Source organism: Hypanus sabinus, chromosome 6, assembly GCF_030144855.1.
Source record: "Hypanus sabinus isolate sHypSab1 chromosome 6, sHypSab1.hap1, whole genome shotgun sequence".
Taxonomy (NCBI): Eukaryota; Metazoa; Chordata; class Chondrichthyes; order Myliobatiformes; family Dasyatidae; genus Hypanus; species Hypanus sabinus.
This window is the reverse complement of record NC_082711.1, coordinates 148037993-148064934: the sequence shown is the minus strand read 5'-3', so window position 1 is coordinate 148064934 and position 26942 is coordinate 148037993. Positions and strand designations below refer to the sequence as shown.

At 36.4% G+C, this 26942-nt stretch overlaps 1 protein-coding gene across 1 annotated transcript; it reads right to left on the bottom strand.

The window, feature by feature from the left end:
- Window positions 1-404: 404 nt before the first annotated feature.
- On the bottom strand, window positions 405-26893 carry psph (phosphoserine phosphatase). The gene is made up of 6 exons (XM_059973167.1): window positions 26746-26893; window positions 24781-24938; window positions 5282-5416; window positions 4554-4699; window positions 2254-2402; window positions 405-2052 (listed from the first exon to the last, which is right to left on the bottom strand). The coding sequence occupies exons 2-6, from the start codon at window positions 24918-24920 to the stop codon at window positions 1948-1950; spliced, it is 675 nt and encodes a 224-aa protein (XP_059829150.1). The 5' UTR covers window positions 24921-24938; window positions 26746-26893; the 3' UTR covers window positions 405-1947.
- Between the last annotated feature and the right edge of the window lie 49 nt (window positions 26894-26942).

Genomic DNA, 26942 nt, shown 5'->3' with positions numbered 1-26942 from the left:
ATTGCAGATTTCCATCTATTCATCTACAAGTTGCTGTGACATAGGCATACTTCACATTAAGGTTTTGTTGAAGAATGAAGCTCTGTCTAGTAAGAAACGTGCATGACAGTGTTCAAAAACATTCTTAGCAAGATTTCTGGTTAGCAGGCAAGAAGTCAAGTTAAAAAAAAATACATTACTTGTGCAAAAAATACATTACATATTCTATGTTTTGTTCAATATTTTTGGTGCTGCTGCCAGACCTTCTCCATGTGTACCCTGACCTACAATTACAGAGCCATATAGAAGTACAGGACAGAAACAAGCCATTCAGTCCATCTAGTTCATGCTGAAACTGCCCCCATGACCTTCTTAATATCAAAATCTTAATGGGTAGTCTCAGCATACAATCTGAAGAAGCAAGAGAAATTCAAAATAGTTTATTGTAATTCTTCAGTACACAAGCATAAAGGAGAACAAAGTGATGAGGGGTGTGAATTATTAAGTAATTTTATTATCCATTCCCCTCTTGGCTGGAATTGGTGTTTCTGTGATAACAACCAACAAGGTCACTGATCAAAATAGGTTTCACACAAAGGAAAAACAAAATTTAAATTATATTCATCTGAAGCCCATCTAGACATTTCATGTTAGGAAAAGAACAAGCCTCTATACTTGCAAAATGGCCAATAAATGTGAAGACAAAATTGGTTGTCTCAAGAACAGAGCTAACAGTAAAGTAAGGAATGAGTTAAAATCTTTTAGGAAATAATATGATTAGTATCTGGAATGATCCTCTGATAGAGAAGTGATTCAAAGTACTCTGAAATCATTCGAGAGAAATAAGTGCCATTATATCAAGAACCCTGTTGAATAATTAATTGAAGAGGCTCAATAGCTTCCTTCAACTCTCACTTTCATGATGTTTTTCTGGCAGGCGTGCAAGAATAGTTGCTAAGACACCAAATAAGGCAAAGGTGAAACTTCACTTGGCTCCTTGAGAACTGGATTCCACTTTCCATTTGCAGGGCTACTAATATGAACTAAAATCTCACAAAAGGCTCGTTTTTCCAAAAAGGTTAAATACAGAGTTGAATGGGCAAATTTAGCACAGCATACCTGTCTGCATTCACTATTAACTTAATGAACTGTAATGCAGTCCTGGGTTACTTATCCATCTGAGAAAATAACTATACATGACAGTCAAAGCAGTACATCTCCCATGGGTATGCTGTAAACAGAAAGATTCTATATTTAACTTTTCCTCCCCAATGGACAAAAATCTATTAATTTAAAATTAAAAACAAGATAATTTACCTTGACCAGAAAATGTAGTAAAAATGTAACATTCTAGAGCCAGTCTTGCAATTAATGAACTAAAGTCAAACAGAATCTCTTTTCAATTATTGACTTTAGAAAAGTGCCATAATTCCAAATATACTCTTTACGATTTGCAAATTAATTAGAAATGAAATACACACACACACAAATAAACAGGGCTTTGTAGAGGAAAATGGAGGATAAAAAAAGTCATGCAGAGATTATTGGATTTCCAAGCACACTACAAAAAAGCATTATGCTCCCACTGAACCAAGCTTTCCCTGAAGGTATCACCAATCTCAAAGTGGAAACCACTCTGCCCTGGATATACAACATGGAAATGTGGGGAATCCAAAAGCATAAACATGGGTTGCTGTTTTAAACAGCAACCTATATAAAGTTCCCCTAGCTTCTATAGTTCCACTGCTAAGCAGTGTATTGTGAGGCCAGTGGCTGGTGAGCCCTGGCTCTGAATGATACAACAGAAATAGCACTCAACAACTGTATCACTTTTCTAATGAGCAAGTCAGAAACAAAATAGCAAAGTTACATGGATAAGGTTAAATTTATTATAATGCACTCAAGAATTTCATGTTTTCCTATAAATACATTTTTATAAGTACAATTTGTCTTTTAAAATTAAATTTGCTATTCCAGTTCTGCAGTAATTTCTTGAAAGCTTGTGACAAACCATTTGGCTTTTTCCTTTACTTGTTGTCGAACAACATTCCCACCAAATCCAATAAATGCATCCTAGGACAGGAAGCCAAAAGTCTATTAGGCATTTCTGAAAATAGGTTTTCAGAACATTAAAGAGAATCTAAATTAAAGACTTGGTGCTAATTAAGGCCAATTCTATTATTAGATGATGTACGTATATAATGAAAAGCTTAAATTAGAATTTGTACTTTGAAGTTACTCTTTTGATATGACAGTTTCAGTGTGTGTACATACTGCGGGTGGGCAAGCCTCCAAGTCTGTGATTCCATCCCCAATCATCACAACTTTCTTAAAGCCTCTTTCTTTCTTCAGGAGACTTATGACCCGCCCTTTCCCACCAGATTCTGCTGTTGGTTGTGTTTCGTCAAAACCAGCATAATCACCTGCAATAAAATACAACTGTTAGGTCACCTCTGAAACTTGCTAAAAATGGACAGATGTCCTCCACAAAATAAATCTGGAGGAGTGAAAAAAAAGAAAGGCACAAATTCCAAATAACAATACGTTTCATTACCAACCCTGAGCTTACCTGCACACCACTTGAACATCACCGCAGCATCTACAAAATTCTTTTCAGGTACAAGGTGTCTGATTGTCAAAGGAATTTGTTTTGAGGTCTTTTATTTAATTTTGTGATCCTACCCGCACATCATGCTATGGCCAAAGGCAACAAATTGCTCATTTGTGACAACCCAGATGCAAAAGATAGCTAAATTCTGAAATGCAGATGAATACCACTGAACTACAATCAGCGCTCTACAGTACATTGCCCTTATGATGAAGTATGATTTATTAAAGTAGGCTTTAATATTCCAAGGTTTCAAAGTGAAGCAAGACATGCTGTATGTGGAAGACAGAGGTAACCTAAATGGTGAAAGGACAACAAGATCATCTTGGGCCAGCCAGCTACCTACCTCCCACATCTACATATAACCACAGGTCAGTTTCAGCACAATTGTCTTCCTGTCCATTCAAGTAATGCAGTGAAAGGGAAAAGAAGAAAGTTGACACTAAATAGCAAACATCCAGTAAGGAACCAAAGGATAAGATTCCTGTGTTACTTTAATAATGAAATCTAACCTATGTACATTTTCAATACAAATTACATTGCTGTTCGATAAGTGAATAAGTAATCTAAGTGATTTAAATCCTAGTGTTCTAAATTGCTTCCAGTAAAAATTACTAAATAAAATATTAGGTAGCTTTATGACCCCTTTCATTATATTACCATCAGTAAATCTTCCTTCTGCTAGAAGGCACTGCCTCAACTTCTCACTACTATTATCTAAGTGACTATGATGAGCCTTGACACATTATCCACTTGTGGAATGCCTTACTACTATGCTCAATGCCATCTCTGTCTTCCATCCACACTTATTCTGGAACAGTGGCTAGTTTCTCATCTCCCACACCCAAGGGTGAAATGTCCCACTGGGTAGAGACTGAAGATTATATCTCAGATACTTTTGGTCTGCAAGTGAGACAAGGTAACAAGCGTCAGTGAGGCACAATAAAGAGAAATGTTACATGAACATTTAAGTCAAAATACACTTGGATGCAGATTCTATTCTCAACATGTTTTCATCCCACTTATTCTACATAAAACAGTCAAAAGTCAAAACATCTTTTGGCCAATTGTCCACAGAGACCTTGGAATTTAGATCTTAATTTGAGCAAAGATACAGGGTTTACTGAGAAATATAAGGGCGGGGATTGTTGGCAAGCAATTGACTAGGTAACTCAAAACTATAATTTCTATTCGGCCCAAAACTCTCCCACCTTTGGAACCTTCCACCTTATCAAAATCATTCTTTGTTCAAACAGCCTTTTTTTTTTACACTCAAACTTGTTTTTAATCTACAATTTCTATAGGCCCATTCTGATGAAAGTCATCAATCTGAAACATTACCTTTCTCTCCAGAAATGCTGATTAAGCCCCTGAGTATTTCTAGCGCTCCCTCACTGTCCCTTTCTAAGCCATCTACAGTTAGTAAATTTCAGAAACCAGTATCAGACTTGTCAGGTTTAAGATGTCCAAGTAACTCAGACCCACGGAGAATCTACTTCCATACCTTGAGCATTTTCCCCCACCTTAGCCATTTCAGTTTCCTTTAGATGTAAGTCTATCACATGCCAAAGAGTGGCCCATATTTACAATGAAGTGATGAACTCCACTACAATCATTTTACATTGCGCTATTAAAAACAGCAATCATTCATCCCATTAATCTGGACAGGAACTGAATGGGATTTCCAACCTTCGTAATATCTGCAATCCCATTTGCTTTTTCTTACAAATGTATCTTTGTATCTCCTATCTTTCCCTCAAAAATAAGGCTTATATAATACTATGCGCCTGAGATGCTAATGCAAGTTTATCATTACACCTTTCCGCGTATATACTTATGTAGATGACAGCAGGTAGACTTTGATTTTGACATTCCCAATATGATCAGTAGTTCATTTGCTTTGGTTGAATCCTACTAAGTAATCATTTCTGGTCCAAAGTTATTTATCAGTAATTATAAATCTAACCATTCATGTGAAACTTCAGCTTGTTTGCATAGACATTGGTTAAGGGAATATTGATCCTTGCTGCTATGCTGTCCACAATGACATGGAATCCACCAGATATCAAGAAGACTTGCACATTTCGCTGCTGAAGCCGATCAACTAGGTTCCTAAAAATACAAGTTTAAAAAGCCATTATGCTTCATCAGATCAGGGCTAATCTGCAAAATTTACTGATACAATTACAACATTGAATTTCTTATCAAAAGTTGGTTTGTTCTTCTCTTTTGCACCCAGCTCCTTTGGATAATTTTCTTCAATCTTTGCAAGTGCAAAATTACCGAACCATCCTATAACATTCTATCAAGTTCAGCCCAGTCTTTCTAAAGGTAAATGGTGTAAAGCACAACCAATATTGGGTTGCTACATCCCATATACCCCATTTGAAAAGTTTTAAAAATAGTATTAAGCTAATTTTTGATCACCATTACAAAATATAGACCCTGAAGTTTATTATTCTAAATACACACACATGAATATTAATGTTAGAGAGAGCCCCACTCTTCAAGAATTATACATGGCATATCCCCTCTAGGGAAGAAGATACAATAGAAATACAGCAATTAAATTTATATTTTCTTACTCCTCTTACAAAAAATTTCTTCTTTCTCATCACAATGCTGCCACATCCTTACAAACAATCCTGCAATTTCACACTTTTTATACTATTAAGAGCACCTACAATAACTTACATCATGCCGTCAGTTAAGCAAGGTGGATGATCATTTATTAGTTTGTTCACTTGATCTCGTGACGGTTGGATTATCGCTAGACGCTCTGTTAAGGCCTTCTTAAATGGGATAGTTCCACCCATTGCATTGTGGGTCCTGTAATGAATTTAAAGAATCACTCCATTAACTAGAGAAAATGGACTCATGCACAAGTGAAGATGATGTAGACTACATCACAACATGGTACCCTGTTTAAATAGGACACTGGGGATATGTGTCCACCATAAACCAGCAGAGCTGATTATCCGACATTCTGTAACTTCATGGTATAAACTTGTTACTTTTCAAACAGCAAGTTAAGAACGTTACTTTGGTTCACTGCAATTTGTAACAAAAAATGCAAAGGATCTCTCAGAGCAAGGCACCTATATTGTATCTGAATACAAACACCCGTAAGAACTTTACAACTAACAAAATGCACCACTCTCTTGAATGGTTCCCAATCCTTTTTTTTAAAAAATGCCAAGGAGCCTTACCACAGGTTGAGAACCCCTGCTCTAGACCCATCATGTTCTATCAATAATGGTGTGCACCCTCAAAAGCTTCCAAATCCTTTATTTTTTTTTAAATGGATGAACTAACAAAAGTTTTACACAGCTGCAAAACAAATTTCCTACACAACATCCCAATCAATGTAGGAATGAATGCTGTACACATTCTTTACCATAATATCTCTGTGTTGCTACTTTCAGGGAGATCTGGGCTCTCACTACAAGATCCTCCTGTACATCAATACTCCCATGGGTCCTGTCATTTAATGCATATTTTCTCTTACATTTGATCTCCCAAAGAGCTCTGCACATTTGCCCCAACATAGTTCAATACGTCTTTTCTCAGTCCACGTTCAGTTCTTTGGATTTGGTGATGTTAAGCGTGAGGTGGTTGTTATGACAACCAACCACCAATTCTTGTGCCATTTGCAAGCTTACTAATCACCTCGTCTATACAAGTTTTCATTTGAGAATATCACTGAGACCCCAGTGTTGATCCTTTCAGGACTACAGCTTGGTGTTCAACACCATCATCTCCTCAGTATTAATCACCAAGCCTTTAAACTTGGACCTCCGTACTTCCCTCTGCAAAAGGATCTTTGACCTCCTTATTGGGAGTCAGTGCAGATTGGTCACAACCTCTCCTTTTCACTGACAATCACTGACTTCAGAGATGCATGCTTAGCCCACTGCTCTACATTCATGACTGTGGCCAAGTCCACTTTGAAAGCCATCGACAAGTGCACAACGACACCATCATTGTTGGTAAAATCTCAGATGGCTACAAGGTGGTACACAGGAGTGAGACAGATCAGCTAGTTAAGTGGTGTTGCAACAGCAACCTTACGCTCATCAGCAAGATGAAGGAATTGATTATAGACTTCAAGAAGGGTAAGTCAGTAGAATACCTCATTGAAGAGTCAGCAGTGGAAAGGGTGAGCAGCTTCCAATATATCTAAGGATTTATCTTAGGTACAATACACTGATGCAATCACGAAGAAGGCATGTCAGTGGCTCCACTTCTTTGGAGTTTGATGAGATCTGCTATATCATGAAAGATTCTTGCAAATTTCTATAGACACAAAATGCTGGAGGAACTCAGCAGGCCAGGCAGCACTATGGAAAAAATGTACAGTCCTGCTGAAGGGGTTCAGCTCGAAACGTCGACTGTACGTTTCTCCCCCATATATGTCACCTGGCCTGCTGAGTTCCTCCAGCAATTTGTGTGAATAGCTTGGATTTCCAGCATCTGCAAATTTTCTTGTTTGAAATTTCTATAGACTTACAGTGCACTGCATTCTGACTAGGTGCATCACAGCCTGGTATAGAGGCTTTAATGCACATGATTGGAAGAGGCTGCAGAGGGTTGTAGATTCAGCAAGCTACATCACAGGTAGAAGCCTCCCTCACATCAAGGGCACCTTCAAGAGGCAGTGCCTCAAAAAGGTGGCTTTCATCAGTAAGGATCCTCACTATACAGGACATGACGTCTTTTCATTCTTAGCACTGAGGAGGGGTTACATGAGGTTGACGATCCACACTCAATGATTAAAAAACTGCTTCTTCCCCACCACCATAAGATTTCTGAATAGTCTGTGAATCCATTTATATTGTAATATTAACACCATCTTCCAAATATCAAATCTGGCCAATTATTACAATGCGAGATGACTCTCAAATAAGTTACAGTGATATAGAACATTAGAGCACAGGAATAGGTCCCGAGTCAAACTAATTAAAAGCCTATCTAAACAAATTCTTTCTGCCGGCACAATGTCCATTTCCCTCCATTCTCTGTACACAGGTTCCATCTAAAAAGCCTCTTAAATGCTTTGACTACATATGCCTCCACTGCTACCCCAGGCACCCTGCACTCTGTGCAAACAAAAAACTTGCCCTAAACTTTCCCCTCTCACCTTAATGCCTCAGGTGGTATTCACCAATAACCTGCTTGTTACGAGAACTACTTAACTTCAGGCCCAATTACAACTTTCGTCCAAACAAAAATCCAGAAATGGCAGAAGAATGAATCGTTAAGAGAGTGAACACAAGGATGTGGTGGTAGTTTAGTTAATTACTATAGGCAGAGGACAGGAAAATCAAGATGGTTGATGGAGTGAGCTATAAGGAAATGAGAGAAAGAATGGGATTGAGCAGGACAGGCAACATCTATGTGAAGGAGTACAGTCAACATTTCAGGCCGAGACCCTTCTTCAGGAAGGCCCAGAAGATCAAATTTACTCCTTTCCATAGATGCTGCCTGGCCTGCTGACTTCCTGCAGCATTTTGTGTTGTGTTGCTTGGATTTCCAGCATCTGCACATTTTCTCTTTGTTTGTGAAAGAATGGGATTACTGTGAGAGCCAGCAGACTCAAGGTGCAAGATAGCCTCCCTCCAGGCCTTGAGAAAAATATTAAAATAATAAAGATATAAAATACCATGCAGTCAAATGGGAGTCATTTTCAGTGTGTAGCCTTACCCACAGCACCTCAGATCATAAACCACTTCACAGCTTCCTGCAGCAAATCCTAGACAACATTCTGGCATAGAATGATAAATGGAAGACTGTATCTCTGTCAAGCAATGACAGTCTTCTTTTAGAGGAGGTCTAAACCATCTTTAATGACACACCATCAATATTTAATCAGGGATTTGACTGGACTAATGAGAGACTAAAACATCTCTTGGTTACAGAGCTGTTTGACCACCTACAAAGAATACTCTCCACTTCCTAGCTGAGTGCAGCTCCAACAAAACCTCCAGTATAATATGACTTGAGTAAGGGCATTTAATTGGCAATATAATGACAATCTTAAATAATCCCCTTCTCCCACACCAAAGCACGTAGGTGCAGTGTGTCCCATCTAAAAAAAACATACTGTAGCAATCCACCAAGTTTCTTCCAAGCCACTAATCTCCACTAATTAGGAGGACAAAGGCAACAGAAACAAAGGTCTACTGACAACATTGTTTCTTCCATCATCATGCAATCAAAATCCAGGAATTGTCTATCAGTTATTAACGTGACAGTACATGGGTAAATGGCAATAGAACAAGTGTGAATTGAAGAGAAGCATTCCAAGCACAGCAAATTGTTAATGTCTACCAGAAAGCACATTGAATAGCATTGAAAGAAGAACTTGGGATGAATTTGGAAGTGAAAAAAGATATTGCAGGTAATTCATAAAAAATTGGGCAAGAGTAAAGCGAAAGAAAAGCTCTTTCAAAGGAAAGATGGCTGAATGGAACTTCTCTATGATGTGATTCTATATTTCTTCCCCTCCCTCCCTCTTTCCAATGTCCTAACTATTATACAGGTTAGTATTCAATAAAATTGGTCCATTCCACCTATAGAGCATTTCAAGTACTTAATTCCACTAAAAACATCTGGATATCTCTGATGTTAATTTCATACCCATATAAAAATAATACTTTGTGGTGTACATTTAGGATGACATGTACAATCACAGACTGTGTTATGCTTGTTGTGATTGTCAACAAAAGCCACTGGAGAGGCACACAGCTGGTAGTATAAAAACCATTATTCAGCACACACAAGCTGGAGACATCCTGGAAAGAGGCTCCTTCACCCAACAATGCATCACATTTTTATTGCTAAAGATCAAAGGTAACAACAGAACAACTTCTGTAGCTGCAATGCATTCATAATGCTTCCCTTGAGTTGCATATAATTTTCAAAACCTAGATCTTCACTCCAACACTCCAGACACCCTATATTGAACAATGTCTCTGAGCTGCATTCATGCATATGCAGACATCTCTCAGGTTAACAGGGTGTTTCTTGGTCAATTGTGCGTTTCCTGGTTTGCAATTGACCCCAGTCTGTAGCTCCAAGAAAACCATTGTTCGGAGCTGCATTTTAAATTCAATTTACAATCCACATTCAGACCTGAAGACCGGTTGCTGTCGAAATTAATATTTGCTTTCTTTTTACAATATTTTTTTTATTCAGAAGAACAAACAAGATTTACAGCATGCAACACATAGATACCTCTCAACATAAATTGTGTACATTCATATATTGTAATAAAATTGATCAAAATGTTATAACATATCACATAAAGGTACACCACTCTGTAATCAAAAATTTAAAGATAGGTCATACATCATAAAATAAATTTTTTTATATAAAAAATGTCAGCCCCCTACCAACTACCAAAGAAAAAAGCTGATGGATGATAATAGATAATTAGAAAAAAAAACATATTCGCTTGAGAAGATAGAAATATACTTAAAAGTCTGTGCACTGTTAAACTTTATAAATTGGAAAAGCAATTTAGGAAACAGACATCATAAAAAGATTGTTTCGAATTTAAGACTGAGCAGCGGATCTTCTCTAAATTAAATAGGAAATAATATCACGTAGCCATTGAAGATGTGTAGGAGGGGTAGACTATAAAGGAGGATAGCAAAAGCTTTTTTAGGTATGTGAAGAGAAAGAAGATAGTTAAGAACAATGTTGGGCCCTTGAAGAATGAATTGGGTGAAATTGTTATGGGAAACACAGAAATGGCAGAAGAATTTAATTAGTACTTCAAATCTCCCAGATGTATGGATGGGCCAAGGACATAGGGTAACAGAGGAAATGAAAAAGATTGACATTAGGAAGGAAACGGAGATGAGTAGACTGATGGGACTGAAGGCTGACAAATCCCCAGGTCCAGATGGTCTGCATCCTAGGGTACTAAAGGAGATGGCCCTGGAAATTGCGGATGCATTGGTAATCATTTTCCAATGTTCCTTAGATTCAGGATCGAGGTCAGCAGGAGACGCTCATGGAGTGAGTACTGTTTCAGATTCGCTCCATAACCTTTACTTTTTTTAACCTATGATCACCCTTATTTAACTTATTTTTACCTACACCAAAAAATACTTGCTACTTTTTTGAACTTATCTTGAAGAAATGGCTCTTAGATCTAAAGGGCGAGAACCTGGGAAGAATCCTAACGGGAACGGGAAGAAGCAGGCTGATCCTAAACGCACTGAATTGACTTATGAAATGTTATTGAAGGTTTTAAATGAAAAATTTGAAGAACGACGACAAATTTTTAAACAAGATAAAAGGCTTTTCAAAATTATATGGATAAGACGGATTCAGTAGTTAACCAGCAGCAATTTCTAATCGCATCTCTGCAAGTGGACGTTCGGAAGTGAGATTTGATAATTGAAAAATTGGAGCAGAACTTACTTTCGACGATTAAACAAGTGGAAACACTTAAAGCCAAGAGTGTCGACTTTGAGAATCGGTCCAGAAGACAGAACCTATGCATACTTGGTCTCCCGGAAGGTATTGAACAAGGGAACCCCTTGAAGTACTTTGCTCAACTTTTAAAGGATGTGTTCCCTTCTGTATTCACAGACAGTCCTCTGTTACTCGATCGCGCTCACAGAATTATGCGTCGATCACCAAGTGCTTCAGCTAAACCACCGATTGTAATTGTCCGATTTCATTATGTGCATGTTAAAGAGCAACTTATTCATGTGGCTCGGCGTGTTGGGATGGTCAAATTTCAAGATCACAATTTTTGTTTAGTATAAGATTTTAGTCCAGAAGTAATGCAGGCAAGGCTTCTTTTTAAAACTCTTATGTCTGAATGTTATGAGAAAAATCTAAAACCTGCGCTCTTATACCCTGCGAAGCTCAGAATATCGCCTCCCAATGCATCACGGCGTGTTTTCTTTTCTACATCTGAAGCGAGAAGCTTTCTGAATGAGAACTTCCCTACTGCTACGGATTCTCATCCCCAATAAATGAATGATTTTGATCGTGCAAGATGGTTTTTATTTCCAAAACCAGATTTTGTTTCTGGCTATTGGTGTAGGCTCACTCTATATTTTATACTCTAGTTAAAAGTTTTTTTTTTGACATAATAATCTTGTTGTTTTACTTACTTCAACCACTGTACTTTATCTTTGGTTATTATTATTAACCCTTTGAAGGTGAATTTTTTTTACTAAGATGGCAGTTTCTTCTCTAAAATATTTTTGGTTTTTTTTGATTTTGCCATTTTTTTTCTCTCGTCTTCTTCCTATAATGCATCTCTTATCACAGTTTAAATTTTTTTTTGGTTTGTTTGGGTTTTTAACTTGATTTATAAGTTAATAGTGATTATATTCTTTTTGTTTTTTTTAAATGACTAATTATATTAAGAAGTTTGGTTTTAGTATAGTGATTATTATTTCTTTAGAGTTTGGGTGGATCTTTTTTTTTAATCCTTTATATACGGAGTTGTCTTCTGCTGATATGGGTGTAGATTTAGTTTCATCTTTCCCTTTTCCCAGCCTATCCCTGGCTGGGGTGGTCTTTTTTTTTCTCCTCTTGAGTGGGGGGTGGGAGGTCTTTTTCTAAATCTTATGTTTCTTATATCAGTTTTTTAAAAGTTTTTTCATTTGGGTTGATTTTAAACTACAAAGATGTCCACTATGTCATCATTTCCGGGTCCGCCCCTTATTTTTGTTCCTCTTCCGGGTGCATGAGTTCATAATTTGGTTAACCCTTTATATACTAAAGGGTTGATTTCAGAAATATGGCTCAGATCATTAATTTTGTCTCTTGGAATACTAATGGCTTAAACCATCCGATTAAACGGAAAAAGATTTTCAAAGTATTCCAAAGACTTAATGCTCATATTTTTTTTGTACAAGAAACTCATGTGAGGAAAGAGGACAATTATCGCTTTTTTAGTTTTTGGAGGAGTCAACAGTATCATTCGAATTCAAATGCCAAAGTAAAGGGAGTTTCAACTTTTATTGACTCCTCTATTGCATTTGTCCAACATGATATCTTTTCGGATCCGAATGGTAGATTTTTGTTAATTACTGGCTTACTTTTTAACAAAAAGGTTGCTATGGTTAATGTTTATGCTCCAAATGTGGATTGTTCCGATTTTTTTAAAGTCCTTATTTACTTCTCTACCTAATCTAAATGAATTTAAGTTAATTATGGGTGGTGACTTTAATTGTTGTTTAAATTCTTTGATGGACAAATCTATATCTACTCAGACTTTACCTAATAAGTCCGCCACTTGTAATAACTCTTTTTTTGACTGATAATGGAATTTTTGATATTTGGAGAATTTGGCATTCTAAGGACAAAGAGTTTTCATTTTTCTCACATGTTTATCATTCCTACTCGAGAATTGATTATTTTTTTATTGACTCTTGTTTTATTCCATTGGTAATTGGTTGTAATTATGATATTATAGCCATCTCTGCCCATGCTCCATTAAAACTTTCTATTAAATTTACGGATACAGCTTTTAGTGCTAGACAATGGCGATTTGATTCTACCTTACTGCAAGATCCGGATTTTATTAAATTTATGAAGGAACAGATCAATTTCTTCTTTTCAACTAACTCCACGGATGATATTTCTTGCGGAATACTTTGGGACACTTTTAAAATATATATACGTGGACAGATTATCTCCTACTCTGTTAGTCTGAGAAAACTCATTAAGAAGGAAACTCTTTTATTGGTTGATAAAATTAAAGCGATTGACAAGAAATATTCAATTACTCCTAGCAAGGAGCTTTACAAACAAAGGGTTGAACTTCAAACGGAACATAGTTTATTACTTACGTCTTTGATTGAAAATCAATTAATGAAAACCAGATCTGATTTTTATATACATAGTGATAAATCGGGTAAACTGTTAGCTAGTCAATTGAAGAATGCTTTGGTTAAACGTCAAATTACTAAGATCCGTCAGCAGAATGGGGATCTGACAGTTAACAATGATGAGATAAATAAATCATTTCAAGATTTTTATATCTCCCTGTATCATTCCGAATTCCCTCATGATCGTAATACCATGTGTGATTTTCTTGGGAAATTGAATTTTCCAAAATTATCTTCAGATGATCTTTCAATATTAGAAACTCCTATTACGGATGCAGAAATTAAAGGGGTTATTTCCTCTATGAATTCCGGGAAAGCATCAGGTCCAGATGGGTATACAGTAGAATTTTTTAAAATGTTTTTCCGCTACTCTTTCTCCTTGGTTATGCAGGGTTTTTGAAGAAGCAACTAGATTGGGCAATCTGCCACAATCTTTTTATACAGCTTCCATTTCTTTAATACTGAAGAAAGATAAAGATCCTACTGACTGAGCATCCTATAGACCAATATCTTTATTGAATGTAGATTCCAAGATCTTTTCCAAGCTACTGGCATCTAGGCTGGATTAGGTATTACCCCAAATTATTTCGGAAGATCAAACCGGTTTTATTAAAAATCGCTATTCTTTTTTCAATGTTAGATTATTGAATATTGTTTATACTCCTTCACATAGCACTTCAGAATGTGTTATTTCATTAGATGCGGAGAAAGCATTTGATAGAGTTGAATGGCCATACTTATTTTATGTGCTTGAGAAGTTTAATTTTAGTCTGACATTCATTTCCTGGATTAAACTGATATATCATACTCCAGTAGCCTCGGTGCTTACTAACAATCTAAGATCTCCCTTTTTTCATTTATTTCGGGGTACTAGACAAGGCTGTCCTCTTAGTCCATTATTATTTGATATTGCTTTAGAACCCCTGGCAATTGCTATCAGAGAATCACAGAACATTTTTGGCATTAATCGTGGGACAGATATACATGTTATCATTATATGCAGATGATTTATTATTATTTATTTCTAATCCTGAGAAATCCATTCCTGCAGTTTTATCATTGTTGGTTCAATTTAGTGATTTTTCCGGGTATAAATTAAATCTTAATAAGAGTGAATTGTTTCCTTTAAATAGACAGGTTCCAATTTATGGAAATTTACCTTTTAAATTAGTTAATGACTCTTTTATTTACTTAGGGATTAAAATCACTAAAAACTATAAAAACTTATTTAAGGTTAATTTTTTACCCTCAATTGATCAAATTAAATGTTTATTTACTAAATGGTCACCTCTATCTTTATCTCTGATAGGTCGGATTAATGCTATTAAGATGGTTATTTTACCCAAGTTTTTATATATATTTCAAGCGGTACCAATTTTTATTCCAAAATCTTTTTTTGCTAATGTTGATTCAAAAATTTCCTCATATATATGGCAGAATAAAAATCATAGGTTAGGTAAAATGTATTTACAGAAGGCAAAGGAAGGAAGGTGGATTGGCATTGCCTAATTTTAGATTTTATTATTGGGCAGTTAATATCTGATATTTGATATGTTGGTTAAAGGATTGGGATATATCTTTTAGACCTCATTGGGTGAACTTGGAAATTAAATCTGTACGAGGATTTGCATTGGGTTCTATTTTAGGGACTTCTCTTCCCTTTGCTCTTTCTAAATTGCCGAAACAAATTGACAACCCGATAGTAAAACATACTTTAAGTATATGGTTTCAATTTCGGAAATTTTTTTGGTTGACTCAGTTTGTTTTAAATATTCCTATTGTATCCAATTGCTTTTTTTATCCTTCTATTATAGACCAAGCTTATTCAGCTTGGAAGACTAAAGGATTATCACGATTTTCTGATTTATTTTTGGATAATTGTTTTATGTCTTTTGAGCAATTATCTAATAAATATAATTTGCCTAGATTTCATTTTTTTAGATATTTACAGATTAGGAATTTCTTAAATACTGTACTTCCTACTTTCCAAATTTTGTGTCTTCAGGTATTTTGGAGAATTTGTTTGAACTAAATCCTTTTCAGAAAGGGCTAATATCAAAACTTTACAATATAATTATGAAAATACGTTCAGAGCCCTTTTATAAGACTAAAAATGATTGGGAAAGAGAACTTAACCTTACTATCCCTATTGAGAATTGGGATAAAATTCTTCAATTAGTTAATACATCATCTATATGTGCTAAACATTCATTGATACAGTTTAAAGTTGTGCATAGGGCTCATATGTCCAAGGATAAATTGGCTCGTTTTTATTCCTATATAAATCCTATTTGTGACAGATGTCATTCTGAGATAGCGTCTTTAACTCATATGTTTTGGTCATGTCCGCATTTGAAAAAATATTGGAAAGATATTTTTGATGATATTTCTGCAGTATTGAACATTGATTTACAACCTCATCCTATTACTGCAATTTTTGGTTTACCAAAATTCACTTCATTTATCCTCTTCCGCTTGTTGAATGATTGCATTTCTTACATTAATGGCTAGAAGATCTATTTTGTTGAATTGGAAGGAAATTAATCATCCTACTGTATTTCATTGGTTTTCTCAAACTATGTTATGTTTAAATTTAGAAGTGTTGTATTTGATACTTCTATTAAATTTGAAAAGATAAGGAGACCATTTATTCAATATTTTCATATGATGTAATATGACCCTGTTCTAAGCCTATTTGTTTTTTCAGTTTCGATTTTATATATGTTGAGAGGATCGGAGTTGACGACACTGATGATTTTGTATTGTTGCGAGATATTATAAACAGCCCTTTTTTTCCCATTTTTTATTTTTCTCTTTTTTCTTTTTTTTCTTTATTAGTTATTAGATTATTAGATTAGTTTTTGCATATTTTTTATCTTTTTCTTTTTTCTGTTTTTTTTAATATATATTATGATATACCTAGGTTTGCCTTGTTTATTTGTATATTGTATCGTTCATGATTTGGGAATACTCATTCATACTGTAATCATTGCTTATGTATTCTTTCATGTTCAGTTGAAATGTGTATGTTTGTAATCCCATTATCTATGTATCAATTTTATTTTGTTATTAATAACAATAATAAAAAGATTGAAAAAAAAGATTCAGGATCAGTTCCTGAGGATTGGAGAATGGCTAATGTTATCCCACTTTTTAAGAAAGGAGGGAGGGAGAAAACAGAGAACTATCGATCTATCAGCCTGACATCTGTGGTATGGAAGATGCTAGAGTCCATTATTAAAGATGAAATAGTGGCATATCTAGATAGCAGTGATAGGATTGGGCCGAGCCAGCATGGATTTACCAAGGGTACATCATGCTTGACTAATCTGTTGGAGTTTTACGAGGATGTAACCAGGAAGTTAGACAAGGGAGATCCAGTGGATGTAGTGTACCTCGATGTTCAGAAGGCATTTGAGATCCCACATAGGAGATTGGTGGGTAAAATCACAGCTCATGGCATTGGGGGAAGACATTGACATGGATAGAAAACTGGTTGGCAAATAGAAAGCAAAGGGTAGCGGTGAATGGGTGTTTCTCGGAATGGCAGGTGGTGACTAGTGGGGTGCCACAGGGTTCGGTATTGGGACCACAGCTGTTTACGATTTACGTCAATGATTTAGATGAAGGCATTGAGAATAACAACAGCAAATTTGCTGATGATACTAAGCTGGGTGGCAGTGTGACATGTGATGAGGATGTTAGGAGAATTCAGGGTGACTTGGATAGGCTGGGTGAGTGGGCAGATACTTGGCAGATGACGTTTAATGTGAGTAAGTGTGAGGTTATCCACTTTGGGAGTAAGAACAGGAAGACAGATTATTATCTGAATGGTATAGAGTTAGGTAAGGGAGAAATACAAAGAGATCTAGGAGTCCTTGTTCATCAGTCACTGAAGTTGAATGAGCAAGTGCAGCAGGCAGTGAAGATCACTAATGGAATGTTGGCCTTGATTACAAAGGGAATTGAGTTCAAGAGCAAGGAAATCCTCTTGCATTTGTACAGAACCCTGGTGAGACCACACCTGGAGTATTGTGTACAGTTTTGGTCTCCAGGGTTAAGGAAGGACAACTTGGCTGTAGAGGAAGTGCAGCATAGATTCACGAGGTTAATTCCTGGGATGTCTGGACTGTCTTACGCAGAGAGGTTAGAGAGACTGGGGCTGGTACACGCTGGAATTAAGGAGATTGAGAGGGGATCTGATTGAAACATATAAGATTATTAAGGGATTGGGCAAGATAGAGGCAGGAAATATGTTCCAGATACTGGGAGAGTCCAGTACCAGAGAGCATGGTTTGAGAATAAGGGGTAGGTCATTTAGGACAGAGTTAAGGAAAAACTTCTCCCAGAGAGTTGTCCAGGTCTGGAATGCACTGCCTCGGAAGGTAGTGGAGGCCAATTCTCTGGATGCTTTCAAGAAGGAGCTAGATAGGTATCTTATGGATAATGAAATCAAGGGATATGGAGACAAGGCAGGAACCGGGTATTGATAGTATATGATCAGCCATGATCTCAAAATGGTGGTGCAGGCTCAAAGGGCCGAATGGTCTACTTCTGCACCTATTGTCTATTTAAGCAAGATTGCTCTCCTTGCTAAAGGAGAGGTAAAATCTAAAACCTGTAGGTTAGGAGTATTTAAAGTTATATCTTCATTTGCAATAATACCAAACAAGGCAGTAAGGGGATTTTGGTCAAATTGGACCCTAAAAAGTTGTGAGAAGGTATGGAATACTTCCCGCCAAAACTTTTCAATTTTATGGCAAAACCAAAACATACGAATTAAAGAGGCATCAGCAGAGTTGCGTTTATTACAAAGTGGAAAAACATTTGGATAAAAACTGGACAGCTTCTGTTTAGAAATGTAAGCCCTATGAACCACTTTAAATTGTAGAAGAGAATGACGGGCAGAGAAAGATGATTTATTAACCCATTTAAGAATTTTATTCCATCTTTCATTAGAAATCTGACAATTTAGGTCATCCTCCCAAGCTTTTTTTATTTTATCTAAAAAGTCTTGTCTAGAATCAATCAACAAGTTATAGATACCGGTAATAGAACCATTAACAAAAGGTTTTAAATTTAAAAGATCATCTAGTAAATTTTTATCAGGACCTATAGGAAAAGTAGTTAATTGGGAAAGTAAGAAATCTCTAATTTGAAGGTATCTGTAAAAATGTGTTTTTGGGAGTGCAAATTTATTTGACAATTGGTCAAATGAAGCAAGAGATCCTGAGATAAACAAGTCCCAAAAACATTTAATTCCTAGTTCATCCCAATCCTTAAAGACCTTGTCAGTCACGGAAGGGATAAAAAAATAATTAAGGAGAATGGGAGATGATAATGAAAAATTCGCTAAACCAAAAAATTTTCTAAATTGAGACCATATCCTTAAACTTCGCTTAACACTTATGTTATCTGTTGTTTTATTTGCTGAAAAGGAAGAGTATGATCCGAGAGACAATAGAGGAATTTTATTTATTCATTCAATTTATTTATCTATCTATCTATCTATTTATTTATTTTCAGAATTGACTTCTAAGGAGATCCATGATAGGCAATCTTTACAATAAATATAATAGGACCAAAAAGTAATATTCCTTATATTGGCAGCCCGATAGTAAAACCTAAAATTGGGTGAGGCTAATCCACCCATCTCTTTATTTCTTTGTAGGTAAACTTTAAACGAGCTTGTTTATTATTCCAAATATTAGATGTTAAAATTGAATCTAAAGAATCAAATTAGGTCTTAGGAATAAAAATAGGTAAAGCCTGAAAAAGATATAAAAATTTCGGAAGAATCTTCATTTTAATCGGATTAATTCGGCCAATTAGGGATAAAGAAAGAGGAGACAGTTTAGAAAGCGTCTTTTTCACATAATTCAATAAGGGGTTTAAGTTTTCTTTAAATAAATTCTTGAAGTTTTTAGTAATTGTTACATCTAGATATGTAAATCGACTTGTAACAACTTGGAATGGAAATTTGGCATTTGACGACGTGAGGTCATTTAAAGGAAATAGCTCACTTTTATGTAAGTTCAGTTTATATTCTGAAAAAAAACTAAACTCGGAAATTAAAGAAAGAACCGAAGGTAAAGAAATTTCAGTGTTAAGAGATAAAAAGTAAAATATCATCAGCGTAAAATGAAATTTTATGAGTCATACCTTCCCTTAGTATACCAGCAATGTCCTTAGATTCTCGAAATGCTTTTGCTAAGGGTTCTATAGCTAAAGCAAAAAGTAAAGGACTAAGAGAACAACCTTGTCTAGTTTCCCGCTGTAATTTAAAGGGCTTAGGAATTTGGGAGTTAGTAATAACCTGAGCAGTAGGAGACAGGTAAATTAATTTAACCCAACGAATAAAATTTGGCCCAAAATTAAACTTTTCTAAGGTCTTAAAAAGATAATTCCACTCAATCCTATCGAAGGCCTTTTCTGCATCTAAGAATATACACTCTGATTTTTTTTGGATGGTGAATATATCACATTCAATAACCGATGTATATTAAAATGTGAGTAACGATTTTTAATAAATCCTGTCTGGTCATGTGATATAATAGATGATAAAATATTTTCAAATCTTCGAGCTATCATTTTGGATAAAATTTTTTGCATCAACATTTAATAAAGAAATCTGTCTGTATGAAGAACATTCAGCTGGACTTTTATTTTTTTTTAAAGAATAAGAGAAATAAAAGCTTCATAAAAAGATTGAGGGAGTTAACCTGATTTAAAGGACTCTGATAAAACAGAGGATAAATAAGGTGTAAGTAACCTAGTGAAGTTTTGTAAAACTCCCCAGGAAAACCATCAGGTCCTGGGGTCTTACCAGAATGTAAAGCACGTATAGCCTCAGCCACTTCTTCATTGGAAATAGGCTGATCTAACTGTATTAGGCTATCAGCAGACAATGTAGGAATGTTGATATTACTGAAAAAAGCATTCATATAGGTATCATCTGAAGAAGAATCAGATTGAGACAACTTAAAGTAAATTAAAGTTGTTAATTTCAGAATGGTTGGATATCTTAGTACCATTATCTTTAAAAATTTCTGTGATTTGACGATTAACTTTAAAAGATTTTAAGCGATTGGCTAATAAATTACCTGTTCTATCCCCGTGAATGTAAAATTGAGTTATCTCTCAACAGCTGTTGTTCAATTGGGTAAGTCAGCAGTAGATTATACTTGGATTGGATTTCAATCTGCTTATCATATATACTTGGATCTGGAGATAGGGCGTACTGTCGATCAAGATCTTTTAATATCGCTGCTAGGTCAGACCTTTCTTTGTCAGCTTTTTTCTTTATATAGGTAGAGTAAGAGATAATTTCTCCACGAATATATGCTTTAAAGGAATCCCAGACTATAGTACCAGTAGCATCTCCTTTAAATTTTTCTTTAAAGAAAAAAGTAATATAGTTTTCCAAAAACTTTAGAAAATTTATATCAGATAACAATAAGTTAAAATGCCAACTTCTATTTGATACAGAATAAACAGGTAATCTTAAAGCCAGAAGCACAGGTACATGATCAGACAAAGCAATCTCCTTATAATCACAAGATCGTACCACTGGAAGCAAGTTTCTATCTATAAAAAAAGTAGTCAATCCGAGAGTACATATGATGAACCTGAGAGAAATATGAATATTCCTTTTCTTGGGGGTGCAAAAAACGCCACACATTGAGAATACCACATTGAAATAGAAAAGATTTAAAAAGTAGGACTAATTTATTAGTGACAGGGGTTTTACTTGAGGAGCAGTCTAATATAGGGTCAAGCCAAAAATTAAAATCTCCACCCATCACTAAGGAATACCAATTTAAATCAGGCAGAAAAGAGAAAAGACGTTCAAAGAACAAGGAGTCATCTGTATTTGGAGCATATACATTTGCAAATACCATTAGTTTATTCTCAAGACTACCCGAAACAATAATACAGCTATTTGTCCATTTGTATCAGAAATTACATTATGTTGAATAAAGGAGATATTCTGATCAAACAGGATAGAGACACCTCTCGATCTAGATTGAGAAGGTGAGTGAAAATGTATACCTTTCCATCCTTTGAAAGAACGTGAAATATCATCTTTACGAATATAGGTTTCTTGAAGAAAGATTATACAAGTTTTAAGTTTCCGGATATAAGAGAAAATCTTATTTCTTTTAACAGGGTTATTTAGATCTTTCACATTAAAACTGAGTATATTAATAAAAGAATCCATCAAGTATCCTTTAGTAATGTATAAAAGGTAATCACAGACATGCAGATAGCAAATAAATAAAACAGTAAACACATCCAATCAGCTTTCTGGAAGAACCCATTTCCCCCCTCTCTCCCCCCAAAGAGAGAAATCAGCCAAGGGAGGCTGAAGACTAAATCTAACGTTCCCAACCCAAAACTCCGGTGGCTCCAGAAAATATATATATATAGCTGTGCTGAATAAAGAATTGTAAATATATATATATATACATACACACACAAATACAAAATATCCAAGTAAATATGTTCGCTATTTACAAAAAAAAACATGGGAAAATATAAGTATTAGTTTCGGTAAAAAGGAAAGACAATAAGATCAAATATTAGTAGAAACCAATAAGAAAAACAACATATACTTGCGAGTGCAAAAAAAAAAGGAGAAAAGAAACAAATAGAAAATAATTAGAAGCGGTTTAGATAGCTTCCTACATGACTAATTTAAGGCATTCAAGGGAGAAAAAAAAACAATGACAAAACGGTAAAATAATGAAAAAACCAAAAACCAGCAAGAAGAAATATAGAATATTGTAAACTATTGAAAAACAGTAAAAGACCGAAAGGTATATACATAATCAAAAGATAAGAAAGATCAGAGTGAATTTAAAGTAAAGCAAAACACCCTACAGTTTCATTCCTCAGTAATTATTACATGTACAGCCTACATAATTACTTTGTCGAATTACTAAAAGGAAGATAAAAATCAACATAACACTGAAAAAATATAACGTATTGTTTAAAAAGAGCTGTGAAAAAGTAACATTAGGGGACAAGTATAAAGGCAAAAAACAGCAAAACAGAAAATGGATGCGGTATGCCTGCATATTTTGCATAGTTTGATAGATAACAAGGTGCCAATTACTAATCAAACAAATAATTAAGACTTCATAAACCAAGAAACCTTGTTATGAACAAAGCACCAATTACTTGATTGAACACCTGAAATTAAAACATTTGGCATAAAGAGAAATATTCAAGGTTGAATTTAAGCATGGAGACTGTAAAAATTTCTTAGCTTCTTCAGGCTTCATAAAGAAACCTTATTATCAGAAGTAGTAACCTTGAGTTTACACGGATCTCTGAGAGGAAGGCGACAGCCGAGCTTAAAAAGATCAGACACGGCCTCTTTAAGAGCCTGTTTAGCTCTTAGAACTTCCGGTGGATAGTCTTGAACAATCCGAAACTGTTGATCATGAAATTGTAATATGCGTTTCTTCCTTGATTCATGAAGGATCTGTTCTTTAATCTGATAGTCATAAAAGCAAATGATAATAGATCGAGGTTTGGCAGGATCCCAATTAGGCGAGGTAACTCGGTGAACGCGCTCAAATTTTGGTAGTTCCGATAATATATCAGGGAATAAATCTTTCAGCACTTGAGCACAAAAATCAATAGGTTGATTACCCTCCTGTTTTTCAGGAAGCCCAAGAATTCTGATATTGCAGCTTCGGTTCCTGGTCTCCAAATCTGTAAGTTTCTTCAGTAATGCATCGTATTTTTTAAGTTGCTCCTCAGAAATTTTCTTGAAACCTTCGATATCCTTCTGCAACAGTGGCAGAGATTCTTCGTGTAGCTTAATACGAATTTCATGATCATTCACAGTCTGCTGTGAATTCCAAGTTTCTGATTAAGCGTTTTCAGTTCAGATTTAACCAGGTCGAAGGAATTCTGTAACAAGTCAAACTTGGATTCCAAGTCATCCAGTTTATCCAATTTTTCAAGTCTCTCTGACATTTGTTGAAACATTTCAGCCAAAGACTCTAAATTAACCTGTTTTCTAGAGTGTTTTCTACTCATGGTGCTCTCACCAAGATAGGTTTAAACAGCAAAGTAAGCGAATAATTTCGGAGCACGTAGCTACCGCAACATACTCCATTACAGCCACCGGAAGTCTCCCAATATTTGCTATATCCCAAAACACCCTAGAAACTTGTACACTGGAAACATTAAGGCTACATCCACACTAGACCAGATAAATCCTTAACCGAAGCTTTTTCTCTTTGTTTTGACCCTCCATCCACACTGAAGCGGCGTTTTCCTCCCCTGAAAATGGAGCTTTTCTAAGACGCCCTCCAGAGTGTGTAAATTTGAAAAATGCCGCTTGGGCAAAAGTAGTGTGGATGGGGTAACTGGAGATTTCTAGAAACGCTGTCATGACGTGCTGGAACAGATGGCAGCATTTCATTGTTTTCCTGAATGCAACCCCCCCCCACCCCCCCACACAACCTAACAATTTCAGAACAGACAGCAACGAGACTGAAGCCAGAAGAGTTAGAAATGTACTCACCAAATAACTTACTGAATAAATAAGTATACTCACTTTTCCCAGTTTTCTGTCACTTGTATGAAGGTGGTTTACCTATTTATGCAAGTACTTCTCTGACATTAGATATGTAATAGCCTAATGTAACATTGTATGGAAATACAAGATACCGCTGATACAGACAGGTTTTATACATTTAACAAGGTGCTTTATTAATGCAACAGAGTTAGTCAGTTTTTCAATGTTCGTCAGCCGGGTCACACTGTCCATGAACTCCCTGTCAGTTGCCTCCATACGCTCCAGTATTTGTTTTCTTTAGTTTTAAGTCCTCCTGCACAAGAGCCGACAGCTGTCCGTCGTTTGGCAATTTCCTTTTAAGTTTTTCTAGTCTGTAACTGCACAAACACGCACTTTCACCGCGAGATTCGACACTAAACATGTCGCTTGTTTTCTATAAATGTGTCCTGCACATACCCAGTAGGAGGAGATTCGCCCAAATACCCATTTTAATGTGGATGGAGGTATTTTCAAAAATGCTTGGTGTAGACACCTATCGTTTTTACGCAAAACCGGCATTTTCAAAATTATCCGTTCTAGTGTGGATTAAATCTAAATCCACCAACAGATTAGATAATTGCCCTGGCTACATAATTAAGACATAGAAAGCACTTGGGTTGCCACATCAATCCAGCAGAGAGCCATGGTTTGATTGTGGTGTTAAATCTAAAACACTGGTCACAAACGGTTATAGACTATAAAGGCAATATTACAGCAGCACCCTTAATGGACAACAGACCATGTCAACTTACATTTCTGCCACAACATCCCCAACTCCACAAAACTTCGCCAGTTCATCAATTCCTTCTTCTTTTATTATGGTGCTGTCGACATCAAAACACACGGCATCTGCACTCCGAAGGATAGCTTTAGTTTCAACAGCTGTAGCCATTTTGCTTCACACATTCCTCTAGAAACAATAAAAAAAACATAATCCTAGAGCACAAGGAAAAGCAGAAGGTAATTGGAAGGCAAGTGTCCAATATCACAGATGTACATACCTGAATTTTCAAAAAAAGCTGGGTGCGGACAGCCCAGCAAATCTGTAGTTGTGAACTTCCCATGATTCAGGACATTTGCAAGGACAGGTGTGTAAAAAGGGTCCATAGGATCACTGGGAACCCAAGTCATCTGAACCACAGTCTATTCCAGCTGATACCATCCGGGAAGCGGTACCGCAGCATTAAAACCAGGACTAACAGGCTCCGGGACAGCTTCTTCCACCAGGCCATCAGACTGATGAATTCACGCTGTATTCTACATTACATTGACTGTTTTATTTATTATAAATTACTGATCGCACATTGCCCATTTAGATGGAGACGTAACAAAAAGATTTTTACTCATGTACGTGAGTCAATTCAATGTCATTTTAATAAGACTTATGGCACCCCACTCCCCGTTCCTCGGGCTGATCGTGGTGTACTGAAAATGTGCTGTTCTAGTCTTCTGCTTGTCTCACTCCTCAGCACCGAAACAAACCCTTCACCCCCACCCCCTCACATAAGAACTCTGAATGATACAACACAGATTTCTCTGGCGAAGGAACGTATCAGGCAAAAAGAAACATTTCTTGTGGATTCTTCGGGCTGAGCTAAGTTCGAAGAGGCTCAGACTGACACCGACCCCATCCGAAGGGCAGCCATTAAAGTTGGATATCTTCAGTGGTCACAGGCCAAGTCTTTACGGAAACGGAAGCATCCTGAAAGCCGGTCAGTAATTATGGATCATTCACTTCGTCCTCTACCTGACTGTTACCTCACGTTCAGGATTAAAGTGAGTGAACAGTCCCTTATGCCTCACAAATTTAGACAGTGAGGGTAATGGCTACAAAAAGATTACATTTAGGGAAGATCGGATTTTAGAATTTGGTAAGTATACTTCATGGGGCTGGATCAAAGTGCGGAGGAACCAAAAATGGAATTAGAGTCTAGAACAGTACTGTAGGGAAACAGGCCATTCGGCTCACAAAATTGCAACGAACATGATGCCGAATTAAACAAATTAAGATTCTGCTCGCAATGATCCATTTCCCTCTACTTCAAGCATATTCATGTGTGTAACAGCCCCCCCCCCCTTAAGCTCCACAATCCTATTTGTTTTCACCAACACTCCGGCAGCCTGTCCAACACCCTCCACTCTGCTAAAACCGTGTCCTGCACGTTTAAACTTTCCCCCTCTTCCTACCTTAGATGTGCAACTTCTTGAATTTGAGATTTCTACCCTGGGGAAAATGTCTATTCTCCCTATGCCTCAGAATGTTATAAAATTTTAATCAGGTTTCCCCTCAGTTTCCAACAAACACTCCGGAGAGGAAAAAACCCTCTCCTCTCTTTACAGACCCTCTAATCCAAGCAGGAACCTAAGAACTCTTCCTTCACTAGAGGCTTTACGACCTTCCTGTAAAGAGGCGCTCAGAAAACTTTAAAAACTTTTTTTTAAAACGCAACAGGCGGAAGGGGGAATGAGGAATGAACAGTTTCTCCAAGATGGGGAAATAAGTAGCCTCGGTCCGGGCCTTCACAGAAATTTCACACTCTCACTGTCATCCTGTGAACACAGGAGGCCTGGTGCCAGCCAGATCCACGGGAAGCCGGCATCCAGTATTTGAAAGGCCGGGAGGGAATTAAAAAACTACACGTTTAATTCCTGACGCAAATCGACTTCCACTTGTTTCGACGTGTAGCGCTACAATCTGACATTTGATTGACACTTACCCCAGATTTAGCAGAGCAAAGGGCAGCGCCGTTCAAACACCAAACATCACTTCCCCCCGAGTGCCCAAACACACGGTGAAACGTGATATCCCTTCCTCCAGATTTCGGATTTAACACGCAGGAGACAATCGCCGAAACCGGAGAAAATCGCCGCAACTTGCAACCAATGAAAGACTTGCTTCAGCGTTGGCGCCCAG